The sequence below is a fragment of the Ranitomeya imitator genome, chromosome 5 (assembly GCF_032444005.1).
Source record: "Ranitomeya imitator isolate aRanImi1 chromosome 5, aRanImi1.pri, whole genome shotgun sequence".
Taxonomy (NCBI): domain Eukaryota; kingdom Metazoa; phylum Chordata; class Amphibia; order Anura; family Dendrobatidae; genus Ranitomeya; species Ranitomeya imitator.
The window spans coordinates 585,360,075-585,378,869 of record NC_091286.1 but is presented as its reverse complement, the minus strand read 5'-3'; the positions used below and the strand labels follow the sequence as shown (position 1 = coordinate 585,378,869).

The 18,795-nt window shown below is 40.7% G+C and overlaps 1 protein-coding gene across 1 annotated transcript in view; it reads left to right on the top strand.

The window, feature by feature from the left end:
* Window positions 1-18,795, top strand: part of SLCO2A1 (solute carrier organic anion transporter family member 2A1) — a 77,385-nt gene that overhangs the window by 24,201 nt on the left and 34,389 nt on the right. The window contains exons 2-3 of the mRNA XM_069727923.1: window positions 17,531-17,668; window positions 17,974-18,136. Of these exons, the coding sequence (XP_069584024.1) occupies window positions 17,531-17,668; window positions 17,974-18,136 (301 nt within the window). The remainder of the gene's footprint in view (window positions 1-17,530; window positions 17,669-17,973; window positions 18,137-18,795) is intronic.

Sequence of the window (18,795 nt, the reverse complement as noted above, 5' to 3'; positions counted from 1 at the left end):
CATCGATAAGGGATGAAAAATAGTTTGTAACCATACTGGACAAATGTTGTCTCCTGTCACTTTGAATTGATGCTGCAGTACCTGTCCTGTCTGCGGTCATAGCAAAATCACTCCACAACCTGGTCAGAAAACCCCTCTGGCCAACGCCACTTCTGATTTCTGCCCCTCTAACTCCTCTGGTCTGCTGGCCCCTGCAGCTCGTGTGAGAACGATCACGGGCACTGTGTGCAGGGAATGCCAGAAGCAAACGGTCAACAAGAGTTGATTGTTTGGTTGCTAATATTAGTTCCAAGTTCTCATGTGGCATTATATTTTGCAATTTGCCTTTATAGCGAGGATCAAGGAGGCAGGCCAACCAGTAATCGTCATCATTCATCATTTTAGTTATGCGTGTGTCCCTTTTGAGGATACGTAAGGCATAATCCGCCATGTGGGCCAAAGTTCCAGTTCTCAAATCTGCGGTTGTGCTTGGTTGAGGGGCAGTTTCAGGCAAATCCACGTCACTTGTGTCCCTCAAAAAACCAGAACCCGGCCTTGCCGCGCCACCAATTTCCAGTGGCCCCGGAAAAGCTTCCTCATTAAAAATATATTCATCCCCATCATCCTCCTCGTCCTCCTCCTCCTCTTCGCCCGCTACCTCGTCCTGTACACTGCCCTGGCCAGACAATGGCTGACTGTCATCAAGGCTTTCCTCTTCCTCAGCTGCAGACGCCTGATCCTTTATGTGCGTCAAACTTTGCATCAGCAGACGCATTAGGGGGATGCTCATGCTTATTATGGCGTTGTCTGCACTAACCAGCCGTGTGCATTCCTCAAAACACTGAAGGACTTGACACATGTCTTGAATCTTCGACCACTGCACACCTGACAACTCCATGTCTGCCATCCTACTGCCTGCCCGTGTATGTGTATCCTCCCACAAAAACATAACAGCCCGCCTCTGTTCACACAGTCTCTGAAGCATGTGCAGTGTTGAGTTCCACCTTGTTGCAACGTCTATGATTAGGCGATGCTGGGGAAGGTTCAAAGAACGCTGATAGGTCTGCATACGGCTGGAGTGTATGGGCGAACGGCGGATATGTGAGCAAAGTCCACGCACTTTGAGGAGCAGGTCGGATAACCCCGGATAACTTTTCAGGAAGCACTGCACCACCAGGTTTAAGGTGTGAGCCAGGCAAGGAATGTGTTTCAGTTGGGAAAGGGAGATGGCAGCCATGAAATTCCTTCCGTTATCACTCACTACCTTGCCTGCCTCAAGATCTACAGTGCCCAGCCACGACTGCGTTTCTTTCTGCAAGAACTCGGACAGAACTTCCGCGGTGTGTCTGTTGTCGCCCAAACACTTCATAGCCAATACAGCCTGCTGACGTTTGCCAGTAGCTGCCCCATAATGGGAGACCTGGTGTGCAACAGTGGCAGCTGCGGATGGAGTGGTTGTGCGACTGCGGTCTGTGGACAAGCTCTCGCTTCTGCAGGAGGACGAAGAGGAGGAGGAGGGGGTGCGAACGGCTACAGCCAATTGTTTCCTAGACCGTGGGCTAGGCAGAACTGTCCCAAACTTGCTGTCCCCTGTGGACCCTGCATCCACCACATTTACCCAGTGTGCCGTGATGGACACGTAACGTCCCTGGCCATGCCTACTGGTCCATGCATCTGTTGTCAGGTGCACCTTTGTGCTCACAGATTGCCTGAGTGCATGGACGATGCGCTCTTTAACATGCTGGTGGAGGGCTGGGATGGCTTTTCTGGAAAAAAAGTGTCGACTGGGTAGCTCGTAGCGTGGTACAGCGTAGTCCATCAGGGCTTTGAAAGCTTCGCTTTCAACTAACCGGTAGGGCATCATCTCTAACGAGATTAGTCTAGCTATGTGTGCGTTCAAACCCTGTGTACGCGGATGCGAGGCTAAGTACTTCCTTTTTCTAACCATAGTCTCATGTAGGGTGAGCTGGACTGGAGAGCTGGAGATCGTGGAACTAGCGGGGGTGCCGGTGGACATGGCAGACTGAGAGACGGTGGGAGATGGTATTGTTGCCACCGGTGCCCTAGATGCAGTGTTTCCTACTACGAAACTGGTGATTCCCTGACCCTGACGGCTTTGGCCTGGCAAAGAAACCTGCACAGATACTGCAGGTGGTGCGGAAAATGGTGGCCCTACACTGCCGGAAGGGATGTTGCGTTGCTGACTAGCTTCATTGGCCGAGGGTGCTACAACCTTAAGGGACGTTTGGTAGTTAGTCCAGGCTTGCAAATGCATGGTGGTTAAATGTCTATGCATGCAACTTGTATTGAGACTTTTCAGATTCTGTCCTCTGCTTAAGGTAGTTGAACATTTTTGACAGATGACTTTGCGCTGATCAATTGGATGTTGTTTAAAAAAATGCCAGACTGCACTCTTTCTAGCATCGGATACCTTTTTAGGCATTGCAGACTGAGCTTTAACCGGATGGCCACGCTGTCCTCCAACAGGTTTTAGCTTTGCCACGCGTTTTGGGCAAGATACGGGCCCGGCAGATGGAACCTGTTGCGATGTTGATGCCTGCTGCGGCCCCTCCTCCTCCGCTTCAGAACTACTGCCGCCTGCACCCTGTTCCCCCAATGGCTGCCAATCGGGGTCAAGAACTGGGTCATCTATTACCTCTTCTTGTAGCTCGTGTGCAACTTCGTCTGTGTCACCGTGTCGGTCGGTGGTATAGCGTTCGTGATGGGGCAACATAGTCTCATCAGGGTCTGATTCTTGATCAGCACCCTGCGAGGGCAATGTTGTGGTCTGAGTCAAAGGACCAGCATAGTAGTCTGGCTGTGGCTGTGCATCAGTGCACTCCATGTCAGATTCAACTTGTAATGGGCATGGACTGTTAACTGCTTCACTTTCTAAGCCAGGGACGGTATGTGTAAAGAGCTCCATGGAGTAACCCGTTGTGTCGCCTGCTGCATTCTTCTCTGTTGTTGTTTTTGCTGAAGAGGACAAGGAAGCAACTTGTCCCTGACCGTGAACATCCACTAACGACGCGCTGCTTTGACATTTACCAGTTTCACGAGAGGAGGCAAAAGAGCTAGAGGCTGAGTCAGCAAGATAAGCCAAAACTTGCTCTTGCTGCTCCGGCTTTAAAAGCGGTTTTCCTACTCCCAGAAAAGGGAGCGTTCGAGGCCTTGTGTAGCCAGACGACGAACCTGGCTCCACAGCTCCAGACTTAGGTGCAATATTTTTTTTCCCACGACCAGCTGATGCTCCACCACTACCACTACCCTCATTACCAGCTGACAATGAACGCCCCCGGCCACGACCTCTTCCACCATACTTCCTCATTGTTTTAAAAACGTAAACAAACTAACGGTATTTGTTGCTGTCACACAAATTACACGGTGAGCTATAACTTCAGTATGATTTAGCTACCCCTTTACAGGTGAGTGAGACCACAACGAAAATCAGGCACAATGTTACACACTCTGTTGTTGGTGGCAACAAATGAGAGAGATGCCACACACGCCGGACTGTCACTGAAGCACAAATGTAAATATTAATCTCCCACTGATTTGATTTTTTTTTTTTTTTTCAGGGAGACTTTAGGAAAAAAAAAAATAGAATAAAATGATTTTTTCAGGAAGAATTTAGAAACCAAAGAAAATAAAATGATTTTTTCAGGGAGAATTTAGAAAACAAATAAAACAAAAAAAGGCTTTCTATGGCCCACTGAGTGAGAGATGACGCACACAGGAGTCAGGAGTGGCACACAAGCCCAGAGGCCAATATTTATCTCCCACTGATTGATGTAGTGATTTTTTCAGGTAGATTTTGGAACCCAAATCAAGCTAAAAAAAATAATAGGCTTTCTATGGCCCACAATTGGAGAGAGAGAGAGAGATGGCACACCCAGGAGTCAAGACTGGCACACAAGCAGAAAGGGCAATATTAATCTCCCACTGATTTGTTTTTTTTTTTTTTTTTCAGGGAGACTTTAGGAAAAAAAAAAATAGAATAAAATGATTTTTTCAGGAAGAATTTAGAAACCAAATAAAATAAAATGATTTTTTCAGGGAGAATTTAGAAAACAAATAAAACAAAAAAAGGCTTTCTATGGCCCACTGAGTGAGAGATGACGCACACAGGAGTCAGGAGTGGCACACAAGCCCAGAGGCCAATATTTATCTCCCACTGATTGATGTAGTGATTTTTTCAGGTAGATTTTGGAACCCAAATCAAGCTAAAAAAAATAATAGGCTTTCTATGGCCCACAATTGGAGAGAGAGAGAGAAATGGCACACCCAGGAGTCAAGACTGGCACACAAGCAGAAAGGGCAATATTAATCTCCCACTGATTTGTTTTTTTTTTGTTTTTTTTTCAGGGAGACTTTAGGAAAAAAAAATAGAATAAAATGATTTTTTCAGGAAGAATTTAGAAACCAAATAAAATAAAATGATTTTTTCAGGGAGAATTTAGAAAACAAATAAAACAAAAAAAGGCTTTCTATGGCCCACTGAGTGAGAGATGACGCACACAGGAGTCAGGAGTGGCACACAAGCCCAGAGGCCAATATTTATCTCCCACTGATTGATGTAGTGATTTTTTCAGGTAGATTTTGGAACCCAAATCAAGCTAAAAAAATAATAGGCTTTCTATGGCCCACAATTGGAGAGAGAGAGAGAGATGGCACACCCAGGAGTCAAGACTGGCACACAAGCAGAAAGGGCAATATTAATCTCCCACTGATTTGTTTTTTTGTTTTTTTTTCAGGGAGACTTTAGGAAAAAAAAAAAATAGAATAAAATGATTTTTCAGGAAGAATTTAGAAACCAAATAAAATAAAATGATTTTTTCAGGGAGAATTTAGAAAACAAATAAAACAAAAAAAGGCTTTCTATGGCCCACTGAGTGAGAGATGACGCACACAGGAGTCAGGAGTGGCACACAAGCCCAGAGGCCAATATTTATCTCCCACTTTTTTTTTTTTGTTCCAGGGAAAATTTATAAACCCAATAAAAAAAATAATAAATAGGCTTTCTATGGCCCACTATCTGAGAGACAGAGAGAGATGGCACGCTTAGGACTGGCACACAAGCCCAAAGGCCAATATTAATCTCCCTTTTTTTTTTAAGGGAGAATTTATAAAACCAAAAAAAAATAAATAAATAGGCTTTCTATGGCCCACTATTTGTGAGAGATATGGCACGCTCAGGACTGGCACACAAGCCCAGAGGCCAATATTAATCTCCCACTTTTTTTTTTTTTTCCAGGGAAAATTTATAAACCCAATAAAAAAAAAAAAAATAAATAGGCTTTCTATGGCCCACTATCTGAGAGAGAGAGATGGCACGCTTAGGACTGGCACACAAGCCCAAAGGCCAATATTAATCTCCCACTGATTGATTTATTGATTTTTTCAGGTAGAATTTAGAACCCAAATAAAGCAAAAAAAAAAAAAAAAGGGCTTTCTATGGCCCACTGAGTGAGTGATGATGCACACAGGAGTCAGGAGTGGCACACAAGCCCTGAGGCCAATATTTTTCTCCCACTGATTGATGTAGTGATTTTTTCAGGTAGATTTTATAACCCAAATCAAGCAAAAAAATAAATAGGCTTTCTATGGCCCACTGAGTGAGAGATGACACAGACAGGGATGGCACTCTAGCAGAAATGTCAATCTTAATCTCCCACAAAAAAACAAAAAAAAACAGGGAGTGTCCTTCAATTACTATCTCCCTGCAGTAATCTCAGCCAGGTATGGCAGGCAGCAATAAGGAGTGGACTGATGCACAAATTAAATAAAAAGTGTGTAAAAACAAAAAAGATAGCTGTGCAGAAAGGAAGGAACAAGAGGATTTGTGCTTTGAAAAAAGCAGTTGGTTTGCACAGCAGCGGCGTACACACAGCAATGCAGCTATCAGGGAGCCTTCTAGGGCAGCCCAATGAGCTACAGCGCTGAGGGGGAAAAAAAAAAAAATGTAGCTTCCACTGTCCCTGCACACCGAAGGTGGTGTTGGGCAGTGGAAATCGCTACAGCACAAGCGGTTTGGTGGTTAATGGACCCTGCCTAACGCTATCCCTGCTTCTGACGAAGCGGCAGCAACCTCTCCCTAAGCTCAGATCAGCAGCAGTAACATGGCGGTCGGCGGGAACTCCCCTTTATAGCCCCTGTGACGCCGCAGACAGCAAGCCAATCACTGCAATGCCCTTCTCTAAGATGGTGGGGACCAGGACCTATGTCATCACGCTGCCCACACTCTGCGTTTACCTTCATTGGCTGAGAAATGGCGCTTTTCGCGTCATTGAAACGCGACTTTGGCGCGAAAGTCGCGTACCGCATGGCCGACCCCGCACAGGGGTCGGATCGGGTTTCATGAAACCCGACTTTGCCAAAAGTCGGCGACTTTTGAAAATGAACGACCCGTTTCGCTCAACCCTAATTTTAAGCATTACTAAGTAATTTCTGTCTAAATTATCGCTTTAAAGTAACCACTGATGGGAACCCCTGATGTATTAATGGATCAAACAAATCTTGGTTTGGGGCAAGTAAATTATTTTATAATTTTCGGACTGAGTTATAATGTGCTCAAGTTGACAAGTTAGCAAAGCATATTTATATAGGCTGAAAAATAACTGTACCTTCCCTATTTATAAAAAGATCAGTATTGTGGAAACACATATGAAAATGCTGCATTGAATTCCTTCCAATTCTTCAATAAAAAGATTACACAAAATTACAACCACAGAGACACTAGGACACCAAATCCTTTTAAATAGTAATACATAAATATGAATAAAGCATATCAATAAGAGCTAATGTAACAACATATAAAAAGAATATTCCATCTCAACATGTACCAGAAATAGCCAAAATTAAAATTAATCAAGCATATAGAGTTGCGTATTTCGAGACTAATAGCTTCCTCAGGGGACGTCACATAATTCTTGTTATGGGTAAGGGCTTTGAGGCTATAGTATTATCTCTATATGCTTCATTTGCTTAATTTTGGCGTTTTATGGTTGACTTGATATGGAAATTTCCTGTTATATGTGGTTACCTTAGCACTCATTATTATGAATTACCCTAATTTATTTTTTATTATTATTTAAAGGGATGTGCTGGCATAGTGTTTATGTGGTTGTAATTTTGTGGAATCTCTCTATAGAAGACCTAATATACATTTGATAGGGTTTTTTAGATATGTTTCTGAAAACTTGATCTTTTTGTGAATAATTTAGTGGTTGTTTTTTCTTCTAGGCTATGTATATTAGCGATGGAGAGTCACTACATTGTTATATTGCCATGAATATGTCTGGTTCGCAGAGAGCATTGAGATATGAATTTTACCAAAAGGTGCAAATATGTGTCTTATGAAAATCTTTTTGCTAAAACATTATCTGCATTGCAAAAGATTTCGATTCATCAGACGGAATCTTGTTGATTGGCCTTCACTGTTGACTTGACTTTGTCATATATCATTCAAGCAGAGAATGTATGGGACTTCCAGACCTTAAATTGTAGTCCAAATGTAAAATTATATGCTCCATTTCACATAAAAGCATTAACTAGGCTTGCCCTTTGACCCTTCATTCTGGTTGTCTTAGAAATATCAGCAAATGCAACACAAGGGGTCAAGAAAACCACAGGACCTGTGTCAAATAATTTCTCAGGCTCTTAGAACCCATTGTTCAGTTGTCAAAGACATCAACGTAGTTTTACGCCTTAAAATTCCAAATGATGTTGAAGGAATGCCTCCGACACATTTCCATAAGACTCATTCATTTTTGTGACCTAATGTTATAATGGAAGGCTGCAATACTCATGATAAAACTATTGCATAATTCGTCTGCCCTCGAGGCCCGTCTTAATTATTCCGATAACATGATATAACCATAAATTATAATAATTAAAAGAAATGATGGTAGAAAATGTAACATAAATGAATTGGTTGAAAGATGTGAGACTTGTGCGGTTTGTTGGAGGATTTTGCCTTTTTTATCACATTAAGCTGTTCAGTGAGTCATATGGGTGGGATTGAATTAGTTTGCATGAAAGACAAGGGTCAAGTGAGTGCAAAACATAATGCATTACAAAACAGAAATGAAGAAAATAAAAGGAAAGAACCAAAAATGAAATGCTAATCAATTTACTTGGTCACGGTCCGAGCTCTTTGAAGACCAAAGCAGACTGTGAGTGTTTATATACTTAAGTGTGTTTTTTCACAGTAGAAGGTGGTGGCAGTGGATATAGCATCACATCCTGGTGGGTGGGGGTCCGACCACCAGAATTCCAATGATCCCTAGATGGAATCTAAATAGTGATGTGGCCTCTCTGCAGTGTTCCCCTGCACAGGAACACTATTGGACATAAACTATGTTGGGAACTGCAGCAAATCCTCATTCACTTGAATTCGCTGTTGTTCCTAGCCAGAAGATTGATCAGATCACCAAAATTCCAAAAGAAAAACATTGTTCCCTTGGTTTATGGGATTGGAGCTAACTGGTCATAATGTTATATTCTATAAGTAAAGGAGAGAGAAGTGCGGTGGATCCCGGGCGATGCCTCTGACAAAGTTTAATTCAGTTGGTAAGTATTAAAAAAATTTCACTTTATTGCAACGCGTTTCGGAATAGAAGCTACTTCTTCTTCAGGCATCATGTCTGAGGAAGCAGTAGATTATATTCCGAATCGCGTTGCAATAAATTGGAAGTTTGGCAACACCCAAGATCCACTACACTACTCTCTCCTTTACTTGCACCTATCACAAATTCATACTTTTTTTTATATAAATCATAAAAATGCAATATTGGACATATACATACAGTCAAAAAGAGTAAAAAAAAAGTGTTGTGACTTTTTTTTAGCAAAGTGCCTCCTGATGTTCAAAATGTAAGGAATATACTAGTCCACCTAATAAACTAAGTACTGGTAGATACACATGCTCAGCCACTCTCCCCACTGCAAGGTTCTTTCCATAATGACCTTCTGCTTATTGCAGCCAATAGCAGCTAATTAGCAGCCATTATTAATAGCTTTTTGCCCTGTTTGTCAAAGGGAAGGGCACAAACTCTATAGAAGACTGGCAAAATAACTGTGGAACACAAGAGTTGAACAAAAAAGAAGTAAAAAGTGAATCATTCTCAGACTAAGATCCAAAAAAATCTCTGCTCTGGAATCAGAAATAGTATGTGTGAATTAGAAATTAAAGGAATAGTCATTAATTAAAAAATAATCTGAATTTCTAAAGAGCAACCTGTTCAACCTGTCCACAAAAAAATTTCATTTATAAAATGTAACCATTTCATGACTCCCCATTTAGAGTAAGAAGATATGAACATGTGTATCCATTTCCATCAACCCAGTAAAAGACTGGCATAGAAAGGGGCACATAATGCCCCCACTGCAGTACCTTACATTTGCCCCCCCAAAATATTTTTTTTAAAAAGTGATTATGTCATAGAGCAAACTTTAAGTCCAAAATAAACAAGTCAAGTTTATATCTTTTTCAGACTAAAAGCATCTCTATTTGGAGGGGTCATAATTGTATATGTACAAACAATACCACAGATGACTTTGATAATTATAATTATATAGAAGACCTAGTAAAGGCTGGGTATAGTCACATTAGATTATCCCTGACAAAGTCGCCATTTGGAAAGGCGATAAAAGCTTTCCTTTCTATCTCCATATGGCGTCATACTTTTTTCTGTGCCTAGTAAATATATTTTTTCTCTATGTATTTATTTGTAGGATGTCAGTATAATATACAATTCTGAGTACAGTTCATCCAGTAATTACAATTTGTTTGCACTGTGATGCAAAGCAGTTTTCTTTGTTCACCTTACTAATTGGGTATTTACTTTTTACATATTTTTGCACATTTACTTATATATTTGGAGAGTTATCTATGTTATGTTTATCAGAATAAATATAATGTTGGAATACTAATGGGGAGGTTACCTTTCATTGGGATGAACCCGCTGTTATATATTTTTTTAAATGTTTAATCTTAATATTTGGTTCCAAGCCACTATTTTTTAAATATTGTCAGCTGCCAGAAGGGGAAAGTACACTGATTTAGTCGAGAATCTCCATCCTAAGCGTGGCAAATGGCAACTAAAAAATATGAAAATTGTATTTCATGTTATAAATGCAACAAATTTTGAATAGAAAAAAAAGATTATTGGTATCAGCCTTTTACATTGTATTCAGTCATTATAGCAAACTATGGATTCCTACCAACACCATCCCTGAATACATACTTATTTTTGGTCTCTACTACATAGTACTTGCTAATCTTTTCTAAGTTTGTTCCATGATTTAGCCACATAACGCAATCTCAACATGAGTTCTACCATGAGAAAGGATCTAGCAATGATAACTCTGGAGGTTTCGATAAAGTTCAATGGCGTTTACAGTTAGGAGAAAATATGGAAAATATGGACTATTTTTAAAGGAAACATGCAGTGTTTATATAGCACCCTGAGGCACATTATTATGATGAAATAGGTGTCACGGCGCCTTCATGAAAGATCTACAATTGAGTAAATGTGAGCACACAAGCCCTCTATGCCCCACAATGGAATTTTCTATTGTCACAATGCCTGAAAAATGACAGCAAAATATTTTTATGGATAATTAACTGAAATACTACCAAGTTTCACCTGGGAGTCATAGTAGTGATGTTGACTCATTTGTGATGTAGGTATTTGAGAACATATTGTACGTTGTGGAAAAAACATTACAACTACGAGTGAATACAATAGCCAGTTTGTATTTTTCTTTTCCTTTCATTTACCTTCTGAACCCATAACATTAAGGCCTCATTCAGACATCAGTTTTTCACGTACAACTTCTATCCGTGTTTTTCATAACTATTATAGTCTATGGAACTGTTCACACGTCTTTGTATTTTCACAGACCGAGTGTTCAGTACAAAATCACAGGGACATATCCAATTTTGATCCAAACCTTTGATCAATCTCACCAATGCACGTCTACGGGTTCGTAAAAAACATCAGACGGTATTCGGCTGAATTCCATGTGCTGTCCTTTTTTCATGGACTGTTTAAACCTTCTCATATCATTTTCATCCAAGAAAAACTGATGAAACTTGGACCAAACTTTGATGGTAAAAATTGACACTTTGACCAAACTCTGATGACACTCTGATCAAAAACACTAATGAGACTTGGACTGTTTTTTTCATGCGAGAAAAATAACTGACGTCTGAATGAACGTTAAGGGAAGCACAGAACAAAAAGAAAGTTTAGCAGCATATAAAATATTTAGAATTGAGAGTCCTCAGTGGTTGATACCTTTTAATGGCTGAAAAGTTAGCCAATTTGCTTCCTAAGCTGAACCTCATCAACAACAGGAGGCTCCTCATGAGTGAAGATCACATAACAATGTGGGAAGCACTGATCTGATTTTTAAGGTGGATATCCAGATTCTCCATCGATGACCAGATTAGGAATGTTGACCTTGACCATCAGAGAAAATCATTTCAAACAAGAGCATTATTCCCATCCAATTGAAGAAAATCAATGTGTAACTGAAGCTCAGATATTTGCTTCGAGGGAGAGTATTTGTGAGTGACGTCTGCAAATTGGTTACAGACATGTCTTAGTATTCATAAGACAGGTCAAGTATCTAAAAAAATGTTCCCTAAACAATACAGTTCTGTGTAAATTCAGTAGATGTCCAGTGACATTATCATCCTCTTCAATAGTGTTGGATTATTAGTGCAAAGTAGGTTTCTTTAGCTTCCTGTCTTTAAGAACATCCATAGACATAGAACCACCTAAAGAAATGCACATATAAGTTCTAATTATTACTTAAGCTAGGGCTGTATGGCGACTTTGGGTGCAAGAGCCATCACATGACCAAAGTTTGCTGGGTACTACTGTTACATCACGGCACTAAATCAGTAAATGAGGTCAAATTTTTGCAACTTGCTTATCCCAGTAGTGTAGGTGTTGCAATGCAACCTCGTTCACTACTATAGAGCTGTGACATAGCAGGGGCACCAAGCAAAATTCAGTTACACAACGGCTGTTAGCGCCAAAGTCGCCACAATGTCCTAATTTTATTGTTACTTATTTTCTATTGAGTCATCCTAAAGATGTTAGTGAATTCTACAAAATGTTGAAGATGGCACGATTTTGCAATTTATTTACCAAATGGCACTGCCATCTACTGTATAATCTGGAATTAACCTTAGCCTACTTAATGTTATTGTGAACAGTTAAGCAAGATAAGGTGTGAAGGACCAAGCAAAATTTTGGTGAGAGATGCTCGTAGGATTGCTAGAGGCATATCAGAACCCCGCTTGACTGAAAAAGCAGACTCTGGAATTGTGGTACATTGTTCTACTGTTCTTAGACACCTGCAAAAATATGGCCTTCTTGGAAAAATCATCAGAAGAAAACCTCCTCTGCATCCTCACCATAAAATTTAGCATCAAAGTATGCAAAAGAACATCTAAACAAGCCTGATGCATTTTGGAAACAAGTCCTGTGGAACGATGAGGTTAAAATAAAACTCTGGTCAAAATTATCAAAGGCACAGTATGTGTAGAGAAATAAATTGCACAGAATTTCAGGAAAAGAACATCTCACCAACCATTAAGCATGGGGATGGATGAATCATGCTTTGGGGTTGTGTTGCAGCCACTGGCACAGGGAACATTTCACAAGTAGAGGGTAGAATGGATTCAATTAAATTTCAACAAATTCTTGATGCAAACATACAGTAACACCATCTGTAGAAAAGTTGAAGTTGAAAAGAGGATAGCTTCTACAATTGGATAATGAGCCTAACACACATCAAAATCCACAATAGATTACCTCAAAAGGCACAAGCTGAAGGTTTTTACAATGGCCCTCACAGTCCCCTGATCTGAACATCATTGAAAATCTGTGCCTAGACCTCAAAATAACAGTGCATGCAAGACGACACAGGAACGTCACAGAACTGGAAGATTTTTTCAAGGAAGAATGGATGAAAATCCCTCAAACAAGACTTGAAAGATTCTGGTCTGGCTACAAAAAGCATTTACAAGTTGCTATACTTTCAAAATGGGGTGATACCAAGTACTAACCATGCTGGGTGCCCAAACTTTTGCATCAGCCCATTTTCCTTTTTCTAATTTTTAAAATGTAAAAGAAGAAAAAATATATATTATACCTAAAGTACAAAGGAAATGTGTCATCTTTAACTTTAGGCCATTTAGAGATAATTTGAATTTCAATTTGCTTAACTGCTCACAATAACAGCAATTTTGACCAAGAGTGCCCAAACTTTTACATGCCATTGTATAATCAAGTAATTAAAGAGGATCTGTCAGGTAAAAGTGGACAGTTTTTGCCCATATTTTATTCTCACTGCTCCCCTAAGTATTTAATTAATTTTGTTTTTTTAAATTGGTGCTATTTTTTCTGTTTTTTTTTTGTCATGGGGGCATTGCTCACAAAATCCTCAGAGGCATGTCTTTAGACTGCTCTGCATTATTACCCTGTGGCCCATGCCCCCTTATACAGACCATAAAAAGTAGCACTTAAAGGGAATCTGTCACCCACTGGGACATATATGACCTATTAATATGGGCATACAGGTAATAGAAATGTTACACTAGTCCTACCTTTATGTCTCATATTAGCGTTCTTTTTGTGGAGAAATGTTATGTTCTACCCTTATGTTAATGATTTCTTCTAGGCTTTGGGGTGTGCTGTAGGAAATCCCTGCCTCCTGTCTTCATTGTAATACTACCCCCATGCACATCAGTTATGGTGCCGGAATCCCGCGCCTGCGCCCTACACTCCCTCAAAAATCCATACCTTACCCTCCCTTCTGTGGGCACTGCATTCAGGGATCTTCTGCCCTCTGGCATTGGACATACACAACATTTCTTCATGCAAACAGGAAGGTTTTCCTATTTGGAGTTAAATCATCGGGAGCCACATGAGGGGGCACTAATGTTAGCGTCCAAACTGAACATTTTGTCCAGCGATATTATTTGCCTTGGATCTATTTGTTTAATAGCCTTACACTGTGCCAAGCGGTGGTGTACCAGGCAGGTCTTGGCCTCATTTTGGGAGGACAAGATTTTTGCTCTTGCTGGGGAAAAAGTGAACAAACAGCAACATGTGACCTGATTCTTCTCCTGCCAGAGAGGCCCCATGTGCTGGGGACTGTGCTCAGGAATGACATTTTCTATTGATGGATTTCTTTGCATTTGCTGATTTTTACTTGATCTTTAACACGTCCTGCTATAAGTGCTGAAAAGTTCCCCCATAATTAGGGAAACATAATCCTGGAACACAGGAACAGAGTTCATGTATCTCACGCTTCTCTATGAAGGCACGAAATGTAGCACAAGCTGCAAGAAATCATGAATGAAAGTCTGTTCGATTTTTACTGCTAGGTTTGAGAAAGAGTTAACATGATGGACATAGGACATTTCTGAGCTTATAAAACTTGTCAGACTTATAACACAAACTTTTCAAAAAGCAGGGAATGTTGTAAAATTGTAAGAGCAGCAATATTCACCGGCTCTAACCCTCATCACTCCAGTTTTTCTGTTACATGACCACTAACACCAGTGATTGGCAGCAGCCAGCGGACAGGAGATCCTCATAGGATATTATAGACTATGCATGGGATGACAGATTCTGTACCAATTCATTTCTTAATACATCTCTGCCGAGGTTTTTTTATATACAAAGACCAGTGTCCCATACATAGACATCATAGACATAAGTATAACTCTTTCCTACATGGGCCATTTTTTTTCTCTTTACATCCTTTATCATGCGGGTTAACAAATTTTATATTGTTCTATATATCGGTGTTTTATGGAAGTGATGATACAATATTTTTTAAATGTTTCTTTCTGTCTTTGAATTGGGAAATGAGGGGGATTTAAAGTTTGATATTTTTATAATATTTTTCAACAATTTTCAATTCATTTTTGCATTTATTTCCAATGCACCCTTTGGACTAACAATATTAAATCATATCAATGAGATGATACTGTCAGAAATTGAAAATGGAGTCATTTTCCCTGAAACTGGGGTCAATGTACCAGGGAAAATCAAGTAACAGCATATAAACATTGAAATTATCCGCAAAGGACTGTTATGGCCTTATGGAGGGGGGCACAATATGTGAAATAAATTAAAACTAAATAAAGTAGGTGAAAATAAATAAAGAGGACACGAGGCTCCTCGGGGTGTGCCGCTGCGTAATAACATAATGCGGGTAGACGCCATCACACAAGGTCAGATCTTGAGAGAGAAGATGCAATTTTTGCAGTGGACTGATATTCATCTACTAGTCATTTGCCGACTACTTAGTGTTCATTTATCAGCTCCGAGTAAAAGCAGAGAATAAATAAAAGCAGAGCAGAGATGTAATGAGGAGATCCTGGTCTTACTGGGATAGGGGCTCATCCATATGTGACTGGGACTTCTGTGTCCTCTAGAGCTGCATATAGGCACCTGCCCCATGTTCACACTAATGCTGGGCTTTATATTGCTTTCAGATTTTGAGATTTGTTAAGTAACGACCTCTGCACTTTCAAACAACCTGATCTATTTTGCCGGGCAATATGCAAATAGACAATCTACCTAAATAGACTGCTATATGCACCAAAAACAGTTTTATCCTGTATGGGGATTTCCTAACTCTTGCCCAAAAGTAGAAAGTAGTTATGTCCCTCTTAAAAGTAATGATACCTTTTTGTGCCCTCTCAAAGTAATTATGCCCCTTAAAAAATAATAAATCCCCCTTTAGTGCCTTCCTTTTTAAAATGAATTATGCCTCTTGTAAATATTAATAGGAACCCATATTAGTCTCTTAAAATTAATTATTACCAAAATAATGTTCTCTGCAATTTAATTTGTTTAGAGTTACATTCCCCTAAGAAAGTACTCCAAAGTGATGGCCACTAGCTGCCCTGTGTAAACTGTCTACTGCCTGCTGTAAATTGTAATCCGTCTTCAGCAGCAGAGACACAGACATGGATTACAGGAAGTGGGGGCAGGACGTGTCTCTGTCTCTGCTCCTCCTCTCCTGCCTGTCAGAGAGGAGGGGCAGGGTGTGTGTCTGTCTCTGCTCCTCCTCACCTCCTAACCTGTCTGTAAGAGAGGTGGGGCAGGGCGTGTCTCTGCTCTTCCTCTCCTGTCTGTCAGAGAGGAGGGGCAGGACATGTGTCTGTCTCTGCTCCTCCTCTTCTGTCTGTCAGAGAGGAGGGGCAGGGCTTGTGTCTGCCTCTGCTCCTCCTCTTTTGTCTGTCAGAGAGGAGGGGCAGGGGGAGTCTTTGTCTCTGCTCCTCCTCTCCTGTCTGTCAGAGAGGAGGGGCAGGGCTTGTGTCTGCCTCTGCTCCTCCTCTTTTCTCTGTCAGAGAGGAGGGGCAGGGCGAGTCTTTGTCTCTGCTCCTCCTCTCCTGTCTGTCAGAGAGGAGGGGCAGGGCATGTGTCTGTCTCTGCTACTCCTCTTTTGTTTGTCAGAGAGGAGGGGCAGGGCGAGTCATTGTCTCTGCTCCTCCTCTCCTGTCTGTCAGATAGGCAGGCTTTTTTCAGATCAGGGCTAGCAAGCCCTTAGATAACCAGAGGGGCAATATATGCTGAAAAATGAGGGAAAGAAAGTTCCAGCACCTAAAGTGTGGGCAGCTTACTGATAGAGAGGAATCACCCACTCAAAATAAAGTGGATGGCAAGTTACAAATCATAAGAACCAGATCAGTTCTTGGACATATTAGACTGCTGTATGCACCAAAAACATTTTTACCCTGCTGTGGGAAATGAGGACAGCAAGAGCACACTTTACTGCATGTAAATATCATCTACATTTGAATTGTATACCTTAGATTAGTCATGACTCATTAGTAGCTCTTCTTGGGCACATCTACTATGGTCCCTTCTGGATCTACACTTCCTACAGTTTCCACAATGCTACTCGTTAGCCTCCTGTATTGTTTTTTTTATTTCGATCATGGTCCCAGAAATAGAATATCCATGTCTGGCATTAGATGAGTGACATCAAACACCCCCTGGTGTGACATCTACATATCTCACATCCTCCCGCAGCTACCAGACTTCTTAGAACATCCCACATGCTCCTGAAAAGTTTTAATAAATCATCTCGCATTACATCTAGAAACCCACACCGTTTATATGAATGCTATTTGTTTTGTCTAATGAGACTAAAAATCAAGTTGCATTGTATGCTAAAAGTATAAAAGAGTACATAAGGGAGTGCATGATATCAAAAGACCAGGCGGCTGTTGTGGAGACCTTGAAGAGAGAAGTCCCAGCCTGGTTGGCACTTTGCCCTTTGCTATTAGTTGGCAGTATTCCCCTCATCAAAAGAACTTAATTGTTAGCAAATAAGAGGGAGATGAGTTGGCAGAAAGACCATGAGAAGAGAATAGAAAACAAAAATGAGAAAAAACAGACACGATAAAGAGGGTTTTTTTTAATATGGAGCTCCTATGTACAGAAAGAGAAACCTGGAACTTCTGTTTCAGGACAAAATTATTGACTGCATGTATTTTTATCCTTAGGTTTTTGTATTTTGCCACGCTCTGCTGCAGCTCTCGCAGCTCCTCTACAGCGCTTACTTTAAGAGCAGCCTGACCACAATTGAGAAACGTTTTGGCCTCTCCAGCTCTTCTTCTGGTCTTCTCTCAAGTATCCATGAGGTAGGTAGAACATAATTTGCCAACATTCAGAGTATTTGTCTCAGAGACATTTTTCAACTGTTTTTGAAATTAATGAGGTTGGGATGCAATACCAGACAGACCCCACACCCAGGAGTGGCATTGTTCCTGCAAGAAAAGCAGTAATCATAGACATCTCTTCATTGACTCTCGCGACATAACCGTATGAACCCTTCTACTTTACCATTATCGTAGATTTCATCTTAATTTGTTAGACAGGGGTGACTTGTGGTTTGATCAATATAATTATGTTCACAATGTGCTGATCTTTACTTCCTCTGTTTCAGATTAGTAATGCTGTGCTGATTATCTTCATAAGCTATTTTGGATGTCGGGTTCATCGGCCTCGCGTTATTGGCATTGGTGGCTTACTACTCGCCCTTGGGACATTCTTACTGACAGTCCCCCACTTCCTCTCAGAGAGGTATCAGTACACATCCCTAGAACATGGTACGTTCATTGTCAGGAGAATGCTCAGCATTTGAAAACCTATTTGTATTACTATAACTTGATTTTAATGCATATTATTATTTATATTATGACTTAAAAAATCTAGGAAAATATCAGACCCTTTTAATTGCAATTAAAGCAGTGCTGATCCAGAAGAAGACAGAAAACAAGCCTTGTGAAGGGAATCTGTCAGCAGGTTTTTGCTCCCTCACCTGAGAGCATCATAATGTAGGAAAAAGACCCTGATTTCAGGGAAGTATCACTTAGATTACTGGGTGCAGCAGTTGTGACACAATTAGAGTTCTTAGATGTAGCATGAAGCAGAGCTTAGAAGGCTGATCCCACCCACACCACAGCTTTCTGTCTGCATTGTATATTAAAAGTGAGCTGCTAATCACAAGAGGGGGTGTGGTGCGTCTAGCAGTCATGTGAGACTTAGTCCAGAAGTGATAATATATTGGTAATAAAACCTTCACTGCAAGTTAACAGCACACAGACTAATAAGCGACACAAAACTGAATTCTGTATTTTAACCCCTACATTATGCTGTCCTCAGATTACATAGCAAAAACCTGCTGAAAGATTCCCTTTAAGTGGTTTCCAACTATCCCTCATAATCTAATTTGTGGAGAGGATTTCCTAACTCTTGCCTAAAAGTA